This window comes from Myotis myotis, unplaced genomic scaffold, assembly GCF_014108235.1.
Source record: "Myotis myotis isolate mMyoMyo1 unplaced genomic scaffold, mMyoMyo1.p scaffold_m19_p_5, whole genome shotgun sequence".
Taxonomy (NCBI): Eukaryota; Metazoa; Chordata; class Mammalia; order Chiroptera; family Vespertilionidae; genus Myotis; species Myotis myotis.
The window spans coordinates 102636347-102661287 of NW_023416357.1; the positions used below are offsets into that span (position 1 = coordinate 102636347).

A 24941-nucleotide genomic window follows, 5' to 3' on the forward strand; every position below is an offset into this window, starting at 1 on the left:
GGAGCAGGATGGGAGGGAGCCAGCTACTCCTGGAAAGTTTATCTGTCGGTAGCACAGACCACCAGGCCAAGAGCACTTGCCGGGGAGGTGGAAGGTCAAGGCGATGCGCTGACACTTACACCACAACCTGGGTGGTGAGGGGCAGGTAAGCCACTTGAGGAAGAAGTCTCTGCAGGGAAGGAGACTGTGCCCGGGACCCTCGCGCCTTTGCACACTGCAGAGGCTGCACCTGGGATGTGGGGGCCTTAACACCTCCTGCTGCAAAGCAAGGGAGCAGGATCTCAGTCCACCTGCCACATGGGGAGAGGACCCTGAGCTGCGCTTGGCGGAGGCCTCACTGGATCCCTGGCTCCTGGGATGCACCCGACAGAGAGACACCACAGACCTGGGCCTGAGGCCTTGCCCAGGTAACTGCCCTATGCTCCTAAGGGCTCTGTAGAACCTTAAGAAATGACCGTGGGGGATTCATGACTTTCAAAAAGACAGGTCAGGGCACAGCTTCTCCCTCAGAGGTCAAGGTCACCATCAGTGGGCTAGGGAGCAAACCAAAATAAGCTTCCAAGCGGCTGCAGGCTGCTGAGCAAAAGCACGTGTGCCTTAGAGGCCTGGACGGAGTCAGGCTGCAGTGGTGGCTGCAGTGCGACAGCAGCAGGGCGTGTCCCTGGGGCACCACCCCACTCCACCTGGACTCCACTGTGGGGAAGAGGGGACTACAGACAGACAGACAGGAGAGATACACACCTGAGAACTCCCCTGGGGCCATGTCCAGCGAAGCACAAAATGACAGGGAAAGTAAGTGACAAAGGTCAATTGGTGACTGGAACCAACAAAATAAATTCTTAATAAAGAAAAAGCAACAATGATCAGCCATTTCCACATTGACAAGCATAAAAGAATGCAAGCAGATGTCACCAGGCCTGTGGTGACAAATCCCATTGGGGGCAGAAACCCTGAAGGAAAAGGGAGGCCAGAACAGAACATCTCTCAGTCCCCAGGGGGCACAGAGCACCTAGAACCCCGGGGAGCGGGGGGAGGGGAAGGGGTGGGAATCTAAAGCCTGCTCACCCCTCTAGTTCCATTACCCACCCATCAGAAGAGCCAGCCCTCTGCAGACCTGTAGAGAGAAGAGTATACGTGTGATGGTTGTGTGTGTGGTTGCCTGGGGACACTGTGTGCACGGGAGAGTGGTTGTGCATGTGTGCATGAGTGTGGTTGGGTATGTATGTATGTGTGTGGTTGCTGGTGGGTGGGGTGCCAAGGGTGTCCAACCACAAAGGCGCCCCTCAGAGTGAGCAAGCTCTCTGGGGTGAGTGAGCCGCAGACAGGCACCCGGCTTTGCAGGGTCCCTTGGCCAGCCTAGATCTTGCAGGAAGGGCACAAGATCAAGTAAGGGATGACCAGAACACAGGCCCCTGTGCAGGAAGGAAAGCACTGAGTCAGAGCGGAGGCGGGGCGAGGCATGCTCTGTCCTCACATGGTCCACACTGCTCTCTGCTACACAACTGCCGGTAAGACCACACTGTTCCACTGGGCTCATTTCACAGATAAAAGAGATGGTATAAAAAGTCACTTGACTTCAATGGCAAAATACATAAACTGTTGCAGGAATTCAAATAAAGAAGTGCCCCAGTTCAAAAGTGCCCTCTCTTCCATCTCTCCTTCCCAGGACAGCCACTGTTAACATTTGATACCCTTCCTCTCAGACCTCTTCCTCTATAAACATCAGTTTTTAAAAAACAAAATCACAAGCACACTACCCATCTTCTTGGGCACCTTGCTTTATCTCACCTAACACTGTATCACAAAGACCCAGGATCACCTCCAACGCTGCCCTGTTCCTGCACAGGAACGTCCCATCGTTCACTGCGGCACTCACGCCGTGACTGTGTGGGGCACATGGTTTTGCATGAGCAGCCAGGATACCACAGTGCACAGCCTCAGGAGTGGGCAGGTGGTGCTGGTTGAGAACCTGTGGTCCTGCTAGGTCTAAGTGTCCAGCCAGTAGCCCACACTGTCGGCGCAGCTCCACCAGCGGGGCAAAACAGAGCCTGCTTTGTCTTTGTCAATCTTTTTTTTTTTTTAACATACTTTTATTGATTTCAAAGAGGGAGAGGTAGAGAAACATCAATGATGAGAGAGAATCACTGACTGGCTGCCCTCTGCACATCCCCCACTGGGGATCGAGCCCACAACCCAGGCATGTGCCCTGATTGGGAATTGAACCTGGGACTCTTCAGTCCGCAGGCCAATGATCTATCCACTGAGCCAAACTGGCTAGGGCTGTCTTTGTCAATCTTTTGAGGAAAAAGAGTTATCTCTACTTTCTCTCAATTTTCATTTCTGTATTATTCCTGAAATTGAGCACCTTTTCATGTTTATTGGTATCTTCTGTAAATACCTTATTTTATCCTCTGTCCATTTTCTATTGTACTTGACGTATTTTAATGATGGAGATCATAAACACATATTCTCAATTTTCATGTGGTCACACCTGTCAACATCTTCCTCTATAGCTATGGCTATGCAAAGACCCCAAATATGAAAATGCTCTCCAATATTCTCCCAGTTCTATTATCCATGTATTATTGTGTTTAGACCTTTTTTTTATATGTTTTTATCGATTTTAGAGAGAGAGGAAGGGAGAGGGAGAAACAATTGATCAGCTGCCTCCTGCACACCCTCTACTGGGGATCAACTCCAAAACTAGGGCATGTGCCTGGACCAGAAATTGAACCTGTGATCTCTCAGTGCAGTGGGATGATGTCCAAGTAACTGAGCTGCACCGGCCAGGCCTTATGCTTAGATCTTTAATATATGCTTAGATCTTTAATATCTTTAATATATGTAGGTATATTAAAGATCTAAGCATAAGGCCTGGCTGGTGTGTTTCAGTAACTTTTGTATATGATGTGAGGTTGGGATCAGACTTCATTTTTCTCCAGTATCTCTATCCCACCTACTTTCCAATGACTTGAAATGCTGCATTTATTATATATGATTTCCCACCTGGCTCCAGGTCTGTCCTCGGCTCTTTGACCAGGAACTCAGAGTCACTGGTTTTTCGCTGTCCAGAACTGCCTGTTTCCATCATTGTAGCTTTACAAAATGCTTTGATACGTGGAATGGCCATCCTGCAACCTTTTTCTTTCTCAAAAATGTCTGGACTATTCTCACACATGTACTCTTCTGGATGATCTTCAGAATTCATTCAAAAAGTTCTAGGAAAGAACCAACCCTGTGGATCTTTTTACTGGTACCAAATGAATTCATGTACGAACAACAGGTTGATCTATGATGCCACCTGACAGCTTTACGTAGCTCAGTCTTTAGGTCCAAGAATTTGTCATAATTCTCTATTTACATGGGGCCTCTTTTATGTTCTTCAATTATATTTTCTAACTCTCTTTACAAAGGTTTTTCTATTTCTCATGGTTATTTATAGTCATTTTACTTTTTTAAACCCTCACTTGAGGATATGTTTTTCTGATTTTAGAGAGAGGGGAAGAGAGAGAGAGAAACATGGATGTGAGAGAAAAACATCAACTGGCTGCCTCCTGTACATGCCCAACTGGGGATTGAACCTGCAACCTAGGTATGTGCCCTGACAGAAAATCAAACCAGCAACTATTCAGTGCATGGGATGACGATCCAACCTAGCCACACCAGCCAGGGCTATAGACATTTTCTAGGTCTCATTACGAAGTAGTGGGGACCTACTGCTGGACCCGAGTGAGGCAGAGGGGAACCAAAGTCAGGCTCTAAGTGATGCAGGGCGGGTTATTTAGACTCTGAGTTTTTGTTTCCTCATTTGTGAAACGGAGACAAAATCTCCTTAGCGTAGGCTTGTTGTGAAGTCCCTGATAGAGCACCTGGCACCTGCTAAATGGAGTATTAATTCCCTTACTTCCTAGTTATGTCAATTCTATGCTGCATATTTTCATACCTTAACACTTCTGAAATTATAAATGGGTTTATAATCAATGGCATGTTATAGTTTAATTTGCAGCAATTGTTTTCTTTCTTGGAGATTTCTAAAATAATAGTATATGATTGGTGGTGTTGTAGATTCAATGAAATATAATAATATATGTGTACCCCTTCCTTCTTTGCTAAAGGAATTCACAGTCCAAATGGTGAAAGAGGCATGAAAGAGCCAATCCAGGTACTGAGAGTTTGGGGATGCTGTCATCAACTGCGCCAACTGTCTTAAGAATCATCTCTATCTTACTGCTTAGATCAGTGGTTCTGAACCTTCCTCATGCCACGACCCTTTAATACAGTTCCTCATGTTGTGGTGACCCCCAATTTCATTGTTACAAACTGAACATAATTAAAGCATAGTGATTAATCACAAAAACAATATGTAATTATATATGTGTTTTCCGATGGTCTTAGGCGACCCCTTTGAAAGGGTCATTCGACCCCCAAAGGGGTCGCGACCCACAGGTTGAGAACCACTGGCTTAGAACATTAATGTGTTTCTGAAATGACAAGATCTTTCTACTGTGAAAACTGTCACAAGCCAGGCTGGTGTGGCTCAGTGGTTGAGTGTTGATGTATGAACTAGGAGGTCACGGTTCAATTCCCAGTCAGAGCACATGCCCAGGTTGTGGGCTCAATCCCCAGTGCGGAGTGTGCAGGAGGCAGCCGATCATTGATTCTCTCTCATCACTGATGTTTCTATCTCTCTCCCCTCTCCCTTGCTCTCTGAAATAAAAAAAAAAGTCACAAAACCAAGACTGACAGAACTACCCATTGTCCCAGTCTCTTCCCGGAGCAGCCGCCACAAAGGAAACCTAGGGTCAGGCGCTCACTCCTGCAACAGGTACCGTCAGAAATACAGTGAGGGGGGACCAAACTCCGGTCACTGACACTTACTGTGCTGAGCCACACTCAAGTGATGGGCCACCCCCCATTAGACACAGCAAGCGCCCTGAGTCAGTGCTCCACCCAACGTCAGAACAGCACTCCACCCTCTCCAACTCAAGGCTGCCTGATTTTCACACGCTCATTGTGCTCAAGGCTCTGGAAAGGCACCAAAAGGTCTACCACCCTCAAGAGCAGGGGCCCATTTCAACCAGAACTAGGTGATGCCCAAGAGAACCACCATCCGGCCAAAAATAAAGCATCACAGGGGGAAGGCTGAGTGCACAGCATCTCACACTCTGTCCATGAGAAAAGGGTGCTGGTTTCCAGTCCTCAGAACAAAGACCCATCAGCTGCACTGATTAAACCTTCTGAAAAGATCATACTGAACTCCCTGTGCTGGGACCGACCCCAGGAGATTCCTCAGACATCGTTACGGTTCCCGGGACCTACTACATCTGACTGAGAATTAATGACCCCATTTTTAAAAAATATATATTTTTTATTGATTTCAGAGAGGAAGGGAGAGGGAGAGAGATATAGAAACATCAATGATGAGAGAGAATCATTGATCGGCTGCCTCCTGCATGCCCCACACTGGAAAATGCCTCACACACTGGGGATCGAGCCCACAACCTAGGCATATGCCCTGACTGGGAATCGAACCATGACCTCCTGGTTCATAGGTCGATGCTCAACCACAGAACCACACCAGCCAGGCAACTCCATTTTAAATTACTGACTCAGCCCTAACTGGTTTGGCTCAGTGGATAGAGCGTCAGCCTGCAGACTCAAGGGTCCCAGGTTCGACCCAGTTAAGGTGGCCTCCAGGTAAAATTCACTAATGTGCAGTTTCTAGCTCATCATTTTTTCCTCCCATCACTGTTTATGGAGATTTTGTACGAAAGTGACATTTGGAATGATGCCGCCTAAATCGGAGTCAATGATGACCACAGGACGTGGCCACACAGGGCTCCGAGAAGGGAGGCAGGGAACGGTCACGTGAAGAGGCCCACCAGTGAGGAGAGCTCTGCTGCAGACAGACGGACAGGCAGGCCACCCAGGGTCACGGACAATGAGGAGGCTGGTCAGCACTCCTACAGAATCACGTGAGGGGCCAAAAGCGTAGCAGGAGCACTAGAGACGACAGGCAAAAGTGGAATGACCCGCACGTCCATCAGTGGAAGTGTGATCCATCCAGACAACTGACCACTACGCAGCTATGAAAAGGAATGAAGTTCTGAAATCCACTCCAGCCTGGGTGAACCTCAATGGCACCATGCTAAATGAGCCCAGCCGGACAGGAAAGACCAACGGATAAGAAGTGTCCAAAAGACACAAGAGTATCGCCAGGAAGTAGAAGAGTGAGTGCTGCAGGCTGGGGAGGGGCGGGAGTGACTGCTAACAGGTTTCCCCTTGGAGGGTAAAATGTTCTCAAGTTATGTGCTGATGACTGTACAGCTCTGAAATGCTCACAGCCATTGGGTACGCTCTAAGTGGGTGAACGGTATGGAGTGAAACTCCATCTCAGTAAAGCTCTCTTAAAAAAGCACAGTGGCTGGTCAGAGTCGGGGCTTCCATTCTGGGTTGGACGTGGGTTCGAGTCCTGGCTCTGTCCTTTCATCTCACCCCCCCGAACCTCCATTTCTTCATCTATAAGTGAGGATGCGAGCGGTATGGTGGACTAATGGTGGCTGTGCACATAAAATGCGGGTGCTACTGGAGACAGGTACAGGTGCGGTGGGACCCTGCTCCGCCTCCCTACATTCTATTTCCCACCCCTTCCTGGCCAGCGGTGGCCTCTGACCCCCTCCATGCTTTTCTGGGGAGGAGGCTTTTATGTATTTATCAAATTCCCAAAAGCTCAAGAGAGCGTCCTGATGTGCTGTGCCGGTTCTCAGCACACAGGCGTGCTCTCCAGGCCGCCCTCGCCTGCCTGTAGGGTTGTAGCCTGCGAGGTTGGCCGGGCAGAAGGTGCTATTCCAGGACTCAGTGTGCGCGACTAGGTAACAGCCTTGACTCCTATGCCTTCTAACGCTGACATGTGGCCTTCCCACGGTACACCTGCCTGACAGCCAGGCCCTGCCCCTACTGGTGTGAGTACAAAGCAAGGGAGGCAGCCTCTGGGAAAGCAACGTGTAGCCAGTCCTCAAGAGTCACACCCTCCACCTTGAGGTTCCCACGTCTAAAAATCTGAGCTACAAAGACCATCAGAGATGTGGGCAATGGTGCGCACCCACAGGCGTCCATGACAGCAGTGTTCAGACAGCAAAACTCAGAACCCAGAGAGAGCTGCCTGGGTAACTTGCAGCCACACGAGGAAACAGTTAAAAAGTGTAGACCACTAGAAGCTCAGGGAAATGGCAACATCATCCACAAAGAAAAGGAGACATGAGCTGACCACACACACCCGTGTGATCTACGGTGCCTGGAAGAGTGTCACCAAGACATGAAAACACTCATCACAGCATGGGGGGGGGGGGTGTCCTTTGGTTTTCACTCTCTTCTCGGTAATTTCTGATATTATCTGACTATTATAATATGCATGTATCATTTTTCCAAAATTAAAAAATGCCTAAAAACAGAATATTTATGTCATTATCTGAACTATGTAAAAAAGAGTGGAAGGACATCAAAATACTACTCGTGATTGCCCCTAATTAGATTTTTCTGAATATTAATAGCTTTTGTATATTTATAAATATATATTTTTACAATGCTTCTGATAAAAATTCCATTAAAAGTACATATTGACGAAAGTGGACATACTGTTCCTAATCTTAGACGAAAAGATTTCAGTCTTTCACCACTGAGTAAGAACATAATTTACAATATACACTCAAAAATGCACAAGATGATAAATTTCATGTGCATTTTACCACAATTTAAAAATTAGCTGAAAAAATTTCCATTTCAGACACAGGAGGTGCTGGCTGACACCCCAATTAATTATGCTCACAGGTGTTCCCTACCCCAAGACAATCAACGTATGAAAACAACCAAGAGGCTACCCCAAGACGAAGAAAGTGACAAATGCCAGACTGAAAACACCAACCGGACTCTTCCACGCAGGCCCAGGCCTGCAAGCCGGTGCAGCCAGAAGGCCGCCGTGACCCTGGGGACCGTGCTGACCACACGAAGTGCCCAGCATGGGAGCCCAGACCCGATCTGGGGCGTCAGTGTTCATCAGTGAAGTGACAGCCACAGAAAGACTAGCAATAAAAGCCCTTCAATGTGAGCAGACAGCGAACTACACATCACGACGCAGAAGGCAGCCCTCGAAGACTCTGGGGGAGGAGAGCAGCTTCCGCCCTGACGTGCCTTGTGCACCGTTGAGGCGGCTGCCCCGGTTGCAGATGCTGCTCCTGCCGGAGCAGTGGGACAGAGCAGCCCTTTCCCTGTGAGCCACTTCAGGGGAGCTGGGTGTGGGGAGAGGACCCACAGAACCACTGCTCCCTGGAAACACAGCCACACTCCGCCCCGAAGCCCACCCTGCCAGGGGTCAGTGGGGAGGAAGCGCTGAGCTGTAGTCCCTGAGGTCCTGGAGCTCTTCCCACAGCCTGGCTTGGGGGACTAGGCTGCTTCTTAAGACTCGGGCTCTGGTCAGACGGTTGGGGTTAGGGGGGTCTTCAGGGGTTGGGGTGGGGAGCGCACAAACACACGATCAGGGCCAGGAGGTTTGAACCCCACTGAGACTCCCGAGGCGATACTGACTTCCCGCATGCCTGGCTTCGAAGCATATGGGCAGTCCTTGGGTACCAGCAGCTGCCTGGCAAAACCCAGGTGCTCTACATGCCTGATGGCCACCCTGGGATGGAGGGAGGACCAGGAGCCAGTCTGTATCGAGTGGCCAGCTCTGCACCCACATCAGACCCAGGCGCAGGGAGCTCTGGTGGAGACCAAGGTGCTGAGGGAGCAGAGGCACACTGACTTGCCTGGGCATTTTCCTTTTGGATGGAGGAGCTGGCAACAGCCTGCCCTTCACACACTCCTAGGGAGTGGACTGCCTGTGGGCAGGGGTGGTGCTCCAGACTGGTGCTAATTAGCATGGGTGTCTTCCTGGGTGAGAATTGTTCTAAAACTAGGTAGAGGTACAACTCTGAGTATTCTGTAAGGGGCTGAGTTTTATGGTGTGTGAATTATATGTGAATAAAATTGTAGGAAGAAGTTCTAGCTCACAGCTGACAGAGACTTGGCTTTCATCACAAATGAAACCAACAACAGCCCAGGGCCCTAGGGTCACGAGACAGCTTGTGTTTACCTAGCAGGTCGGCCCCTTCGTCCACGTCCCCGATGACCTCGGACCCTGCGGTCGACAGCTCGTGGTACAGGGAGTCAGTGTTGATGCCAAAAGCCTTGTTGACAATCCCCTGGGTCGGGCTGTGTGAACACGCAGCGGGGAATGGCAGAGTGAGTGGGCAACATCCATGGGCCCAGGCGACACCCTACACAGGCACTCAAAGCCAACACTGCTGGTACAGGTGCAGGCGTGGTAGGGGGCAGCGGTCAGCCCGACATCCTCCCACTGTGAGAGGCTGTGGGGGCCCCTCAGCAAGGGCAGCGACTCCTGAGGTGAATGCTGAGCTGACGAGGACCCGGCCCTGGGCCCAGTGAGTACCTGTTGCCAGTGCGGTCGAGGCGGGGCTCCAGCTCTGGGGTGGAGTCGATAATGTCTGGAACATCAGACCACTCGTCACTGCTGCCCATGCCTGGGGGACAGAGGGGGACAGGGGTCAGGAGGGTGCCTGAAGTTCCCTGCATTACTCACGGTCGTCCTCTGGCCCCAGGTCTAGAGACCCCTGCTAGACTACCGCCAGGGAGACACCCTCAGGAAAGGGTTTTTCCCAGGCTGGTGGCGGGTGGGGCTGTCCCCCAGAACTGTGCCTCCTTCTCATGATCTCCTCTGAACAGGACACCGTCCCAATTTTTCTCCCCCTTTTCCCTAGACGCATCTGCTGGATGGTGGTGGTCTGTTGTTAGAAGCTGAGTTGAGTTGTATCCCCCAAATTCACACATTGAAGCCCTAGCCCCCAGGACCTCAGAAAGTGACTGTGTTTAAAGAGTTGATCAAGGTAAGATGGGGCCGTTAGGGTGAGCCCTGCTCCCATCTGACTATGTTCTTCTAAAAAGAGGGGATTAGGATGAAGACACACCGAGGGAGGACCATGTACACACACAGGGAGGAGATGGCCTCAGGAGAAATCGGCCCTGCCCACACCCTGATCTCTGACTTCTGGCCTCCGGAACTGAGAGAAATAAATGTCTGTGGTTAGCGTGCCCAGTTTGTGGTGTTTATTATGGCAATCGATTGGACTAATACATCTTCCAATATGACAATATGTAGGAAGGAGAGAAATCTTCCCGGACGGGTAGGGAGGGCAGGAGAGCAGGTGGCAAGTGGATGGTGGCTGCACCGCCCAGGGAGTGCCTGGTAGGCGCGGTACCTATGCTGACGTTCCGCATCTCCTGCGTGACCTGGACCTCCATGTGGCGGCTGTTGCGCTTCTCCCGAGCCCGCTTGCTGCTCTTGGTGCCGGTGCCGTAATCCCCCAGGGGCTGCAGGCTCTCGCTGAGGGGGGTGACGGCGGCTGAGGGCACGGAGGACGTGGGCGTGTTGGACTTGGTGCCTGTGGTGCTGGGCGTGGCAGCCACTGAGGACTGGCCCGACTCGGACATCTCATCCTGGGGACACTAGGGCCAAACACAGGAAGAGGGGGAGCTCGTTGTGCACCCCCCCCCCCACCCTGGGGCTCTGGATGAGGCCCCTCACTTGGCTTCTTTGCCACTTGACCATAATGAAACAGCATCCGAACTGGGACAGGTGGACCCCTGCTCTCCCGTCGGGCCGAGTCCTCGTGACCTAGTCACGTGGCTCATCTAGCCACTGCCTCTGGCTTTCAGGAGGCAGCCACCACCTTATGTAAATGGTTTAAATGGGGGCTTTCAGCTTGCACACTCCCCGATGATGCCGCATGTGATGGACATGGAGCTACACAGATATGGCAGGCAACCCTTTGCAGCCAGTGGGTGGTCAGAAACAAGTTGCCGCCCAGGGTGGGCGGAGGGCTCTAACGGGGCCAGGGAGGAGGCCTTCTGACCCAATTCTCACTCTGCTGCTTGGCACTGGCTGGCTGTCCCACCCACTCCTGTATCCTGCTTCCCACCCTGGCTAGTCAGGAGCTGTGAAGGGGTGCGCACCTCCCCAATTCTGCCTGTCATGGCCTCCCAAACAGACACAGCAGGGGATATGTAATGCTCAACCTCCACAGCTCAAAGGGACCACAGTCTACTCCAGACATCTACGCAAGTACAAACTGAAATCCCATTTCCACAGAACGGGACATCCCCAAAATGTCCCAGGAGTGAAAAAGACCAGGTAATTAAATCTGCAATCGACTGTTAACCTTAAGGTTTTCTTGGAGAGAACACATTCCACTTGAATCAGTATAGGATGTGGAGCAAACACTTCTTCTTCTGCAGCCTTCCCTCAGGGGACCATTGGACAATCACAATAAAAATAGCCCCCCCGTCTATCGATAATCCAGTCACCGAGCAGGAGCCCAGAGCCTCTCTGCAGCCTGTGGGCAGCAGTTCTCCTCGGCCCGTCCCCTTCCATGGTGCCGAGAAGGGCATGGTCTCAGGAGGGCTGAAGCTCCTGGGGTGGGGGTGCGGCTGAGAGGCGGCTCACGGTGCACATCGCCTGCCCTACGGTGCCAGGGCACACGGTTTCTCCAGAGGGCACACTTCCAAGGGAACTTCTTAACCGGGGAGGGGCTGATGAGGGGGTGTCCCGCCCGCTCCAGAAAGCTGGATGAATGCTGGGACCCACCTACACTGCCTGTGACCAGGAGCAAGCGTTGGTTGGAGACTTCTGAGATCTATCTATTCCAGCCAGGCCCAGGCAGGACACTGCCTCTCCCTGGGACAGCAATTTCCAGCTTCATCTAACAGGCCCCCAAGGCTTCTCTACCAGGAATCACAGTTCCACATCCTCCTCTAGGCAGGGTTTTCTGACCTGGGAGGCCATGTCCCAGGGGACGCCTGTGACATCTGGAGACACTTGAGGGGGTTAAGTGCTCTTGCATGGAGTGGGTGGAGTCGGGGGTGCCCCTCCACATCTCACAGAGCACAGGACAGCCCCACAGCCCTGCTAGTCGAGATGCAGAGGTGAGAAGCCCTCTTGAGGGCTTGTCCCACCCTCCTTAGATGCACCTCTTTTAATACATTTCAAAAAGGATTCGGGTTCTACAGTTTAGGGTCCAACTGAGAAGGAAAACTCCTTTCCTTTCACAGCACTGACGCACACTGAAAGCTCCTGTGATGGCTCCCCAGGTGCTCTGCCCTCTACACGTCAGGGGCACTGGCGTCCTATGGGGAGGGGCGCTCTGCGCCACCAGGTCCTGTGCTAGCACTCGTGAGAGGGTACAGGAGACCAGGTGGGGGAATTCCAGGAAGACCAGGGAGGTCAGGTGCAGGAGGCCCCTCTCACAGAACCACACCTTCCAGCCACCTTCCGCATCGGCCATGTTTCCCAGCCTACCTGCGACTCTCAAACTTGTGTCTGTGGTTTTTCTGTGGGTCTCCTTGACCCTGGTAATCACGGTGGGAAATTCTGCGACAAACCAGGACGCCCCCAAGCGCCCTTAGCTCTCCGTTACCCTATGGTCCACCACTTACCCCCGGGACACTCCCCCTGGCCACCACTTACCTAAAGGCAAACCTCTCAACCTCCTAAACATCAACGTGTAGCAGTGACCTCCAAATGCAAAGACCCACACTCTTAGCGGTCTTTCCTCACCATGAGTAGCCACAATTGTTTGGTTAAAACACTGAAAATACAGTACATAAAAACAAATAAACAAAACAAAAACAACAACAAAATTAAGAAATTAGAAAAACCTTAAAACCTAGAACATGAAATTAAAAGAACTTAAATAATTGTTTGAAAAAATTAAAAATAAAATAGAACACACCTAAGAACTAAAACATAAAACACTGTGATTTTTTAAGAGAAAGACGGTGTCAGACAGCATAGGAGGAGAGAGAACAGGTGTCATGAGAGAAAAGCGGGCTCAGGCGCAGCAGAAAGGGGCCCGGGAGGCCGGAGTGCGAGGGCCCCGGAGGTTTCTGAGCTCCCAGGGAAGCCCCAGCGGCAAGCTCAGTTTCCGTCTGAGTGAGAGTGGGAGCAGTTGGCTTACATGGCCAAGTCTGGCCTGAATGGCGGGGATAGCTGGGACCCCACAGCCCCCACCCACTGGTAGGATGGCCCACGACTGGCAGGTGAGCGCCTGGGTCAAATGCCACAGAGACATGCTCACTCCCTGGAGCAGAAGTAGAAGCCAGTGGAGTCACAGCTTGAAGCTGCCTCCTGCAGGCAAGCCAGGCACCCAGAGGCGAGCACAGTCAGCGAGGAGCTACAGCAGGAAGGAAACTTCTAGGACATCTGGGCCCCACGTCCACACCCCAGATGCTGAAGCACGTTGCCTCCTGCAGGCATCTCCCGATAGCCTCTGCAAGAAGTTCACCGGGCCCAGGGTCACCCCGCCACCCCTGAGGGTGGCATCCTTACCTGGCAAGGGGGTCAGTGTCCTGTCCTGCCACAGCCTGCCTCCGCCAGACAGGCTGAGCTCAGACTAAAACGGGCTGCAAGTGACCAGGGGCCCTGAACGAGTGATGGGCCATGGGAAGTTCCTGCCCTCGGTTTTCTCAAGGCCCCCCATTCCGGGGTGCATTCCCTGGTTAGCTGTGCACACCCAGGATATCGGCTTCTCAAACTCAGAGAGCCAGAAGCCATTGGCATGTGCAGGGGGTGAGCACAGCCCAGAGAAGAGAAGCTGCCTCCTGCCTGTGACTCCTGGTTGCTGTGCAAACCTCAGATACCAGAGCTCAGTGCACTCTGGGCTGGCATCAGGGCTGGCCACAGGCGGGTACTGTGGGGTGTGTTTGGGGGACGGTCGCCAAGCTCAGCCCTAACAGATGGGCCACCGTAACTACAGAGGGGGTTGGCCTGGACTAGGAGGTGCCAATACAAGACCATGCCCTTCTGAGCTGGTCCAGTTTCTTCATTGTTGTCACACCTGAGGGAGGGGTCCCACTAACCCAGGAAAAGCTGCAAAGGGTTGTATGCAAAGACTGGACTCCTGAATGGACATGGGGCGACAGGGAGAAGACCTTCACTCCACAGCACGGCTACAAAACCTGGTAGGTGGAGCTGAACTGCAGCTGGCCGAGGTCACTCAGGTGCCAGTGGTCCCCCGAAGGCACGAGCTTGCCCCCCATCTGTGCACGTACCATGCCGTCGGTCAGGGGGAAGACATTCAGAGAGGTGGGGCGCTCCTTCCTGCTGAAATGTGAGGGAGGACAGGAAGTGGACGGTCAGATGGTGGCTCATGAAATGAGAACTGACCCCTCTGCACATGCAGATGCCTATTCTGCAGAGCGGTTCTACATGACACCCCTGGCCTGGCTCAGGGAGAGGCCCGCGGTGGGCGGGGCGTGGTCTTTTGGGAAGCCCATCACAGCTCCTGCCCTTCCTATCCACAGCCACTCTTTAATCCAGGTATTTGCATATTCAGGGGAATCTCTGCTTCACTGTGATCCCACAGAATACTTTCCTGTCCACTGTGACTTATCATGTTTAGTTCTTTTGATTTTAGACATCTGCTATGTACACTAAGACACCCCACAGCAGTACCAGCGAAGGGCCCTTCAGCATCATGGCCAGCACTGACGGTTCCTGGGAGTGGCAACTGTTACAATGACGGTCTCCTTATGAGCCCAGACTTACATCATGGCGCCAGTTAGAAAAAAACAACTCTTGCTGCCCCTGTTCCCTATTATTTGGCCCCTCCCCCACCCCTTTGTCCTTTCATGAGAACTCACTGGAAAAAGTGCTTGAACAAAGTACAGAGTAAGAGAGCCCTGCCCTTCTGCTGGGTCACCCCTCGCAGTCCCCTGGGCACCCCTCTCTGGCTTGGTGCCATGTCCCCGCTGTCATGGAGCACTGGCACCAGAGAGGGGTTTTCAAAGCTACACTAGGAAAGGGGGTGTCTGGTAGCCTGGACTTGTAGAGTGAAGCTCAAAGCCTGGCGTGGGCTTGTCTGTGACAAGACGCTACGTGGGCCTTAGAACCAGTGAGGGCAGAAACCCTCCTCCACGGGAGCTCCACGTCAGGCACCAGGTAGTGGAGACAAGGCCAGCTCCCACTCTGCCCCAGGACAGACACACTGCACCCAGGGACTGTCATCCACAGAGCCCACGCTGCTCAGAGCTATTTAGGCCAAGAATTGCAGTCCCTCAAACCACAGCCTCTCATGCTCAGAGCTCCATCCCCAGAGACAGAGGCTGGAGGGGTGGGGAGAGGGGGGCTTCCTAAGGGGTCCAAGGTGCTGGGTCCAGAGGCTGGACTGTTCTGGAGAGAGCTGACGGCTTCCCTGTGGTGCCTGGCGGATGCAAGTGAGGAGGGGAGCAGAGCAGCCCCATTGACCAGAACTGACTATGGCCGGGGAGACGACCTCATGAAGTCCAACTCTGGGCAGGGGTCTCTCTGGCTGGGCCCGATGCAGGGAGAAACACAGAGCTCGTGAGGCGCGTGCTGCTTTGTCCCCTCCGTGCCTGGCTCCTGTCCTGTTCAGGAAGATGCTGCTTCCTGCAGAGCAGGCTCCCTGGACCCGCAGGGACCTGGCAGTACCACGGGGGCAGCAGGGACAGAACCAGAGGAGCAGTGTGGTCCCAAGGGGCTGGGCCATCAATGCCTCCGGGAGTCACGCAGAGGGGCACGCTCAGGGCCTAGGCCTCTCAGGAGGTACTGCACACAGCCCTCATCACCTATCACAGAGGAGGCTTTCTCGGACATGTCACTAAAAGCTGAAAAACTCAGATCCTAAGGACGACGTTAAGTTGGGAAGGTTTGAGTCTGCAGATCCATCAAGATCTCAGAGGCCCACAGCTCAGCCCTCACTCTGGCTCTGGCACAGCCCGCAAGGCCTGAGGCACCTGGGAAGGCAGCCTTGGCCACATGCTCAGCACAGCCCTGGAGGGGCGGGGCCAGGTAAGGATGGGCTGCAACTCCCATCTGCTCCCTCAGGGGCACCCAGCCTGTCCTTTGTCCACTATTCCTTCTTGGGGCCCCTCTCCTGCTGGCTCTGGCCTTGGGTGAAATGTACACAACGGGTCCTTTGGCCCCAGACAAGTTCGACCCTGGCTGTCACCAGATGCTACAGGGTGACAGCAGGGACAGAGTGTGAGCATCTTGCTTTAAAGGACAGGGAACACTTGTCCATCACCTGCTTCCATAGCTCTTTGTGCAGACACACACTATATCCAGAGACAGACAGCCACTCTCCCCCGACAGAAATCATCACCAGGAATTCTGTCTGATCATCTCCTTGCTGTTCCCCACAGAATCGCAAATGGCTCTGAGCCAGGTTAGCACTTGCAGCATTGCTGACTGAGACCAGAGCCCTGTCTGAAGCTTGGCAGGGTGTCCCTCATTATGTCCCTGCAGCGCCCTCGGGATGCCTATGCTTGTCCACTTCAGGGGCTTTAGCCCAAGGGGGTCACACTATCCGTGGGGTCATAGTCACGCCCCTGGCTCTGGGCCCAGGGCTCTGACACCAGAGCCCAGGGTCTCCACCCCACCCACTACCTACCACAGCAATGCCAGCCCTGGGCTTTGGATGCACAGCCCCATCTGTGGATGGGTGGATGTTTGCTGAGTGGAGTCCCGCTGCCAGTATCTACTCTGGGGCTGTCTCGAGGACCTTGGGCCAACCAGCTGCCTCCTCAGTGTCGTGGCCCTATAAACGCCCCGTCAGGAGGCTGTGGTCTGTAACAGTGCTGCAGCAAGTGTCGAGGGGACCCACGAACCTCCTGTGCTTATAATAAAGAACCACCAGCATCTTAATTACAAACTCTCCCGGCCCCAAAGGCCCCCAAGCGCCTGGCACGACAGCGTGAACACTGCACAGGCTTTACCTTTTCCTCCACGACTGACGAGGACTGTGGGACAGCGACAGACACAGGGCCAGCAGACAGCAGTGACAGCACAGAGAGCAAGACAAGAAGACAGCGTTAGAACATCAGGGAGCTCCAGTCGCACATCTGCTCACACAGAGTACGTGTGCGATGACACAGGCACCCACTCTACGCTCCAGAGACAGATGCCAAAACACGCACATACCTACATGCAACAGACATGTGACACACAGACACGTGACCCTCAGCGTGGATAAAGGCCCAAACGAGGCCTGTGCAGCAGGTCACACATGTAGTCAGCACAGGGCGGTGGGCACGTGTCCTCTCCAGATGGCTCAGCACACATGTGTACTCGGCATGCAGGGACGGAGCACACAGCCACACATGACTACGTCCATGGACCGAACCAGGTGTTTCAAGCACACACTGGGTTTTGTTCTAAAGACACACAATCCAGGAAACCAAGCCAGGAGTGAAGGAAAATGCCTGCCTGGGGACAGGGGTGACCAGAGGCTCCCCAACACTAAGGATGAGCCCTCATGGTGGGAGCTGGAGAGTCTGAATGAAGAACCTGGGTGGACACACACGTGTGTCCCTAAAAGATCCCGAGCTGCAGCAGGAGAGGCTACACCCCAGAGAAGAGGGGTCCAGGGCGACAGGCAGGGCCTTCCCTTAACCCATCAATGCAGCAGCACAGTCACAAAGGATGTCTGACCCTGAGCCCTACGAAGGCCAGCAGCCAGCACTGTGACAGAGGCTCAGGCTTCCCCCATGGCCACCAGTGCTCTTTCTAAGAACACGAGGCGGTGGCTGCCATCCAGGTCTGTTCACCTGGAAACAGGTCCAGGGGCAAAGTCAGACACACATGATGTCCCTCAGAACATCTGGCTCCCAGCAAGTGTCTGGGCCACGGAGAAGTGGCTGCAGGGAAGGCGGGAGCCCCTACAACTGTTGCAGCAACCCCGGGGCAACCAACTGCAGGCTGGTGATGAAGCTAAATGCCTCCACCTGGCTGGCAGGGCAACGGGGGCGCCCCAATGCACGGCCCCACCCCTCTGCTTCCTGCTCCCCCACAGGAGCACGCCCTTCTCCACAGCAAAGGGACCTCAGCAGGACTGCAGCTGGCAGCCCCACGCCCCTGCTTGCTGTGGCAGGCATCTCTCTGCCATGGTGGCAACTCTGGCTCGGGAAAGTCTATTAACAGAGAGCGCCGAGGGCTGGAGGTGACAGCCATCAATGGGCACACCTGGGCCCCAGCGATCCCCTCCTGGCAGATCAGATCGAGACAAGGCGTGCAGCAATCTGGGCCAGAGCCTCAACCTCTCCAGGACAGCCAGTGGGTCTGTTTTACAAATGAAGGGGCGCCCGTAGGCCCAGCGAGGCGTGGAGAAAGCCCCTGCCGTGCACTAACCCCACAGGCGTTGCTCTCTACTCTGGGCTCCAAAGGCCCCGCTCGCCCAGAGTTACAAGCAGCCATGGCCAGCAGCAGGATCTGAACTGGCCGCATGGACAGAAGGGACCCAAAGACCCGCCGTATGAAACAGGTTGAGGGGCTTCTATGACCAGCTGTTCTAATTACCCGGGGGGAGGAGCTCCAACACAACCTTCAAGAGCTGCTGAGGGGCTTCAGAGGGGACGCTGCAAGCCACCCACGCATGTCCAAAAGGACAGTGCCCGCTGGGGCTTCCCTAGGGAGGGGGCTGCTGACTTCCCATAACTCTGAGAAGCAAGGAAACTGGAGGGTCAGAGCCACACTCGTCAGACTCTGCTCAGGGCATGGGCCACACGACACACTGACAGCAGGTCCCCAGACAAGGTCCTGCCTCCACCACATGGAGACTTCCACAGAAAGCACAGCCACCCTGCAACCACGGCACCTCTTCCATGCAGAGGAGGCACGAGAGGTCAGATCTGGCCCCGATGATGGCTGGGACCTCAGGGCCCAGCTGTGGAGCATGGGCAGCTTCTGCTTTAGGCTGAGCCTACACCATCCCAAGGTTCCAAGAATATCTATTTCTGTAGTGACCCTGGGGCCCAGAGTGCTGCCCGCTGTGACTGAGGACCGTAGATGCTCATGGCCTCTAAGTCCTGAGTTCAGAGGTCACACCTCCGTGGCTCCTGCCTTGCAGAAAGCTGGTGGGGAAATGGCCTCAAGGCTCCAGAATGCTGCAGCTCTGGACTGGCCAGGTGCCCAGTGTGCTCTGGAGATGCCCCAGCTCAGACTGCCCTGCACAACTGTCTCGCACCATGCTGGGCACCCCTCGACGGCCACCCTTCCCAGGCCCCACTAGGCTCACACACACACTACATACTTCTGTCTTCACATCTGAAGACTCCAGTACAGAAACACAACAGCTGTGCCCACAGTGACCCAGAGAGTAACTGAGGACGCCCACAGAGGAAGGACCTGAGTCTACTTGTTTACAGACGTGATCCTTGGTGGAGGCAGGACAAAAAAATTTCTGTAGCCAACAAGGCGTACATGTGACCTGACTAGGGCTGTAGGCTTTTGCCTGCAGGAACAAGGGGCCACGGCTGGAAATGGACCAATGGCTGAGCACAATTTGTGGGGCCTGGGATTCCCACCTCGGCCCATCCTCCTGCCTGTTGGAGACTTGGAACAATGGTACCAACCTCCTTGTCCCAGGTCAACAACTCTGGTCTCTCACGGGCCAACTCCCTCCAGCTGGCGACACCCTGGAGATCTCTGACAATCAGCTCCCTGGGGGCTGTGGTCTGGTTTTATCTGACCACAGGGAACAGAAGACAGAGAAGGAGCCGGGCCTCTGCAGGTCTCTCCCCACTCCCCTAAGGAACCAGCACTGAGCTCCGAAGCTCAGACAAGCCAGGGCCTCTTGAGTCTGCTGGCATTGGCGCTGCTCTGCCCAGCAGCAGGAGTACGGCTCTGCCTGGCAGTCACTGAAGTGTCCCCCCACCCCTTCCCCACCCACATACAGTCGATTCTCATGATCCTCAGTGGATCTGTTTTATAAAGTCACCACGAACACTGAATTAGTGAACCCTGAACCGTTAATCCCAGAGAAGTAGGTGCATATACAGATACACAGCTCGCATCTATAATAACAAAAGCGTAATATGCTAATTAGATCGGACGTCCTTCTGGATGAAGCTGCGGCAGCGGGGGCTGAGCTCCTTGCACGAATTTCGTACACCAGGCCTCTAGTAGATTAGAATCGGAATTCCTAACTCATCCTAGTAGACTCTATTTGCTTTATTTTTAAAAAGATAAAATGAGGTGCAGACGTGTTTGGTGACCTAAAGCTGTCCCATAAACAGGTCCAGAGCTGGGCTTCAAGTCCCACTCAAGGTCCAGACCCCAAGTGCCTTGCACAACACTGTACCGGATGTCTCCATCCTCTGGCGTCTCTGCATGAGGCTGAGACAAGCAGGAAGTGACACCTGTTTGACTGGAGCGGGCACTGTGCATGTTGGGTGACTCAAACTTTTCACTGCTCTGTGTATGTCTGCAAGTGACTGTAAATGTTGATACTGAGTCTACAGGTAAGGTTTAGTGAGTAGGCGAATCCACAAACACAGAATCTGCAAGTATTAGGAGGGACTGCATAAGATTTCCCCCAGGCCTTCATGACTCCACACGAGCCAGCACAGGTCCCCCCACATCCCTCACCCTGCTCTGGCGCCTGGGAAAATCTCAGCACGCATTCTTAGCTTAACCACACACTCCGACCAGACAACCCTCTTCCTGAGTCCACAGGATGGGAAAAGGGGCCACTGGGCTCTGCAGGCTCCGGCCCTGCCTACCTCCGCCCGGGCAGGCTGCTCTCGGTCTGGCTGTTCCCCCCAACTTGCTGCATCTTGGACCTCTCGATGTGCTCCACGTAGGTCTGTATCATCTGTGGAGAAGGACACAGGTGCGTGAGTGATGCCTGCTGACCAAGGCCTCTCCGACTCCGCTCTCTAAGCTGTTCTCAACTTGCTGTGCTCTGATGGAGATAATGACAGAACTCAGGAAAATGGAGTCCGACCAGCCTGAGCTTTCAGGCTTGACAGTAGAACACCAGGCAAAGAAAGACCCAGGAGGCAAGCCACGGTGAGCGGCCGCCACAGTGCCTGGCCTGTGTGGGCTGGAGGCTGACGCTGGTCATGGCTGTACACCTACCTCTGTGTGTCGTTGGTGCAAAGCGTTGTACTCCTTCTTCATTTCTGACTCCCGCTCCTCCAACCGGCAAACTGGAAAACACAACTGTTGTTTGTCAACCGCACAACCCAATTCTCACAACTCCTAGCTGCGCTGGACTTACTGGGCGGTGGGTGTAGGGTTCCAGGACCAACCCATGCCGGGTGCAGGCCGCTGTCACCTGAAGCTCAGGAGCGTGAGCAGGAGGGACTCTGCTGGGGATGGCAGCACACAGACTCGGACTCGTCTGGGACGTGTGTGTACTGTATGTGCTGTGTTACGTGAGGCTATTCAGTTCTGCTACAGAAAGATGCGGGACGGTAACACTCACACAGCATGTTACTATCTAAGCTTAAATTACATCGCAGCTTCTGAAGGTGCAGGCAACCTCACAGGATGTGTCAAGTGTAGACCAAAAGTGAGCAAGTGGGCCAGGACTCATGTGGCGGTCCTTCCGGCAGTATATGCAAAAGTGCTATGTCATCAAAGGGGCCTTAATTATTTATGTTATTTCTACAAAGAATTAGAGTCTGATTACAGAAATACATAGCAGTATAATGGTTGAGGGGGTCACAGTGCAAATAAAATAAGGCTACCAATGGGTCCTCTCTCTCTCTCTCTCTCTCTCTCTCTCTCTCTCTCTCTCTCTCTCTCTCAATCAAAGGCTCTCAACATCCTGCTCAGCTCGAGTAGGTCTGGAAACAATGCAATTTCAAGCTCAGGCTGCTACTTACTCTGATCTGCATAGTTTTTGGCCTTCAGTTCCAGCTGACGGGTCTGAAACTCATAGTGTTCCACCTGGATTTGTAGCTCTTTCTTCTCTTGTTCCAAGGCATCTTCAAACTCGATGAATTTCTACAGGTGGAAGGGAAAGAGCAGGCGTCATAAATGTGGGATGGTCAGGTGACAGCAGCCCCTCACAGAAGGGCCGCAGGCTTCAAGGACCAAAGTGAAAGACCAGGCTCAGGGCTAGAATGCCGGGCTCCCCGATATAGAATCTGCTTCCCTCATGTCACATTACCTGCCACCCTCTTCAGGCAACGTTGACCCAGACCACGTGTGACATCAGGGGCAGGAGGAGTGAATAACGCTGTAACCAACTATCCAGGAAGTCACACAAGGCCCTGAATTTAGAAGGCCCCACTCCTGGTTTAATTTTGGAACTCTTATTTTTTTTTTGAGAGTACATTTATTAAAGCTGGGGACAGCGAAACAAAGGAGGATAGAAGGAGCAACAGGAGAGAAGAGTAGGCAGGGCTGCTGTGGCTCTCCAGACAGTCAGAGAAAAGGGAGACTTGGGGACAGGTTCAGGGGGTGAGCCCAGGACGAGCTGCCACTGCCCACTACTCCCCAGGTTGCAAGTCTCATGGGACCCTTAGAGTTTAGGAGATGCAGGCCTGTGGAGGAAGAAGAGGGGGAAGGGAAAGGCACGGGTGTGCTCCCAGAAGGGAGAGCATGCCTGGAACGCCTGATCATTTTTTAACAAGGGCCCTACATTTCCATTTTTGCACTGGGCCCTACAAATGTAGCTGGTCCTTGTGATAAGTTTCTGAGCAAAATTATTATCAAACCAAATGAAAGGAAAGCTCTCTGAAAAATAAAAGACCCTCTTGAAAGGTTATAGGAGCTACCTTGACACTGAAAGTGGCTTGTGAAGCCAGGCTCTGGAGGGGGAGGGATGGGCACTGCTGCCACAGACGCCACCAGCTATAACTCCTACAACTGCCTCGAGGGGGAGCTGTTAACTCCTCAACATTACTGAGTAGAAGAAAGGACTATTACTGAGAAATTTCATTTGTAGTGAGAACAAGTATCAGCTGCATTAAGACAGAGTTTCTCAGAAGATGGCAATACGAAACTGATCGTTGACTTCTGGTGTGGGGTATCTGGAAATGTCGATTAAGTTGTGGTGGCCATGGCTGTGCTTACCACAATAACTGCACCCGTCTCCCCCTCGCCCCCACACACCAGGCCCGAGATGCTTCTTCCTACAGCAGCTACTCAAAGGTCTTTGTGCTGGAAACTCGGGGGTGGGGAGGCAGTGGCCCTGTTTGAAGGATGGCTTCCTCTTTTTTTTTTTCTTTTTATGTATCTTTATTGATGTCAGAGAGGAAGGAAGAGGGAGAGAGAGAGAGATAGAAACATCCATGAAGAGAGAGAATCATGGATCGGCTGCTTCCTGCAAGCCCCCCCACTGGGGATGGAGCCCACAACCCGGGCATGAGCCCTTGACCAGAATCGAACCCGGGACCTTTCAGTTCGCAGGCCAACGCTCTATCCACTGAGCCAAACTGGCTAGGGCAAGGATGGCTTACTCCTGCACAGACTCTTGAGAGGGTGGCAATCCCAGAGGAAGCAGGGGGAGGAGTGGGGAGTCAACTTTAGACAGAAAGACTGTAGTAATAACATCACATGCACTTTAAGTACAATGAAGAAAATATAAATGCCCCACAGCCAGGAAAACACACAAAGTGGGGCAGCTGTACAAAAAGTAAAAATAAGTAGTTTTGATTGATTGTGGATATAACCAACATATGCAGAATGAGCAAATGCTCTTAGTTGACTGGTAAGGATTTTTTTAATTGAGCAATTTTAATTCCTATTACTTAAAAAAATTAGAAGAATGGCATAAACAACATATGCTTTTATAGAAAAATCAGATGGGAGTGTTAAATAAAAAGGAGAGTATTTTAAAATTTAAAAAAATTCTAGCATCTGAATCAGTTAAAACTGGGTGACATTCTTGCAGGTGTGTGTGTGTGAGCGTGAGTGTATGAGTGTGCAGGGCAGATGTGCGATCACTTTGCACACAGTATTTGTGACCTTATTTACTCACTCATTCATTAGAGCATCTTGCTACGTCAAGAAACACATTCCAGACCAAGATGGCGGCATAGGTTAACGCCGGAGTTTGCTGCCTTGAACAACTACTTCAAAAGTGAAACTAAAAAACGGAAGGGACATCACCCAGAACCACAGGAACGCTGGCTGAGTGGAAGTCCTACAACTAGGAGGAAAGAGAAACGCATACGGACACTCAGAGGAGGCGCAGTGCTGAAGTCAAATTCTGAGGTGCGGAGTGCTCAGAGCGGGCTGGCGGCGGAGGGCGCGGTTGGCGTTTTCAATCGGGAGGGAGTCGCAGACTCTGAGCTCCAGATACAGGCGAGTCTTTAGGGACCCAGACTCAAACGGGAGAAGTGGGACTGTCTGGCTTCGGTCAGAGCGAGTGCAGCTTTCTCTCGAGGTTTGCAGCGGGTGCTGGGACTCAGAGAGGCAGGGCCCCTGGGGACAGGACTGAGAGCCGCCATAACTGCTCTCTCCGGCTCACCCTGTTGATCCTGTGCGACCCGCCCCGCCCAAGCCCTGCACAGAAGCATTTGCCAGATAGCCTCAGGCAAAGGCTAGATTAGCACCTCCCTAGAGGACAGAAGTTCTCTCACTGCAGACACAGCTGATTCTCATAGCCACTTGGCCTGGAGGTCAAACCCTCCCTGGTATTAGCTACAACAATCAAGGTTTAACTATAAGACTGCGCACAAAGACCACTAGGGGGTGCACCAAGGAAGCACAACAAAATGCGGAGACAAAGAAACAGGACAAAATTGTCAATGGAAGATATAGAGTTCAGAACCACACTTTTAAGGTCTCTCAAGAACTGTTTAGAAGCTGCCGATAAACTTAATGAGATCTACAAGAAAACTAATGAGACCCTCGATGTTATATTGGGGAACCAACTAGAAATTAAGCATACACGGACTGAAATAACGAATATTATACAGACTCCCGACAGCAGACCAGAGAAGCGCAAGAATCAAGTCAATGATTTGAAATGCGAGGAAGCAAAAAACACCCAACCGGAAAAGCAAAATGAAAAAAGAATCCAAAAATGCGAGGCTAGTGTAAGGAGCCTCTGGGACAGCTTCAAGCGTACCAACATCAG

At 52.7% G+C, this 24941-nt stretch overlaps 1 protein-coding gene across 14 annotated transcripts in view; it reads right to left on the reverse strand.

The window, feature by feature from the left end:
- The window catches only part of MAPK8IP3 (mitogen-activated protein kinase 8 interacting protein 3), a 51737-nt gene that overhangs the window by 12726 nt on the left and 14070 nt on the right, over window positions 1-24941 (reverse strand). For 3 of the 14 annotated variants that reach the window (XM_036309422.1, XM_036309419.1, XM_036309418.1), the window contains exons 2-10: window positions 21736-21856; window positions 20984-21054; window positions 20626-20717; window positions 16843-16866; window positions 14065-14209; window positions 10311-10557; window positions 9485-9575; window positions 9128-9246; window positions 742-753 (exon numbers count right to left, since the gene is read on the reverse strand). In XM_036309422.1, the coding sequence (XP_036165315.1) occupies window positions 742-753; window positions 9128-9246; window positions 9485-9575; window positions 10311-10557; window positions 14065-14209; window positions 16843-16866; window positions 20626-20717; window positions 20984-21054; window positions 21736-21856 (922 nt within the window). The other 11 variants (XM_036309426.1, XM_036309424.1, XM_036309425.1 and 8 more) reach the window with 7 other exon arrangements.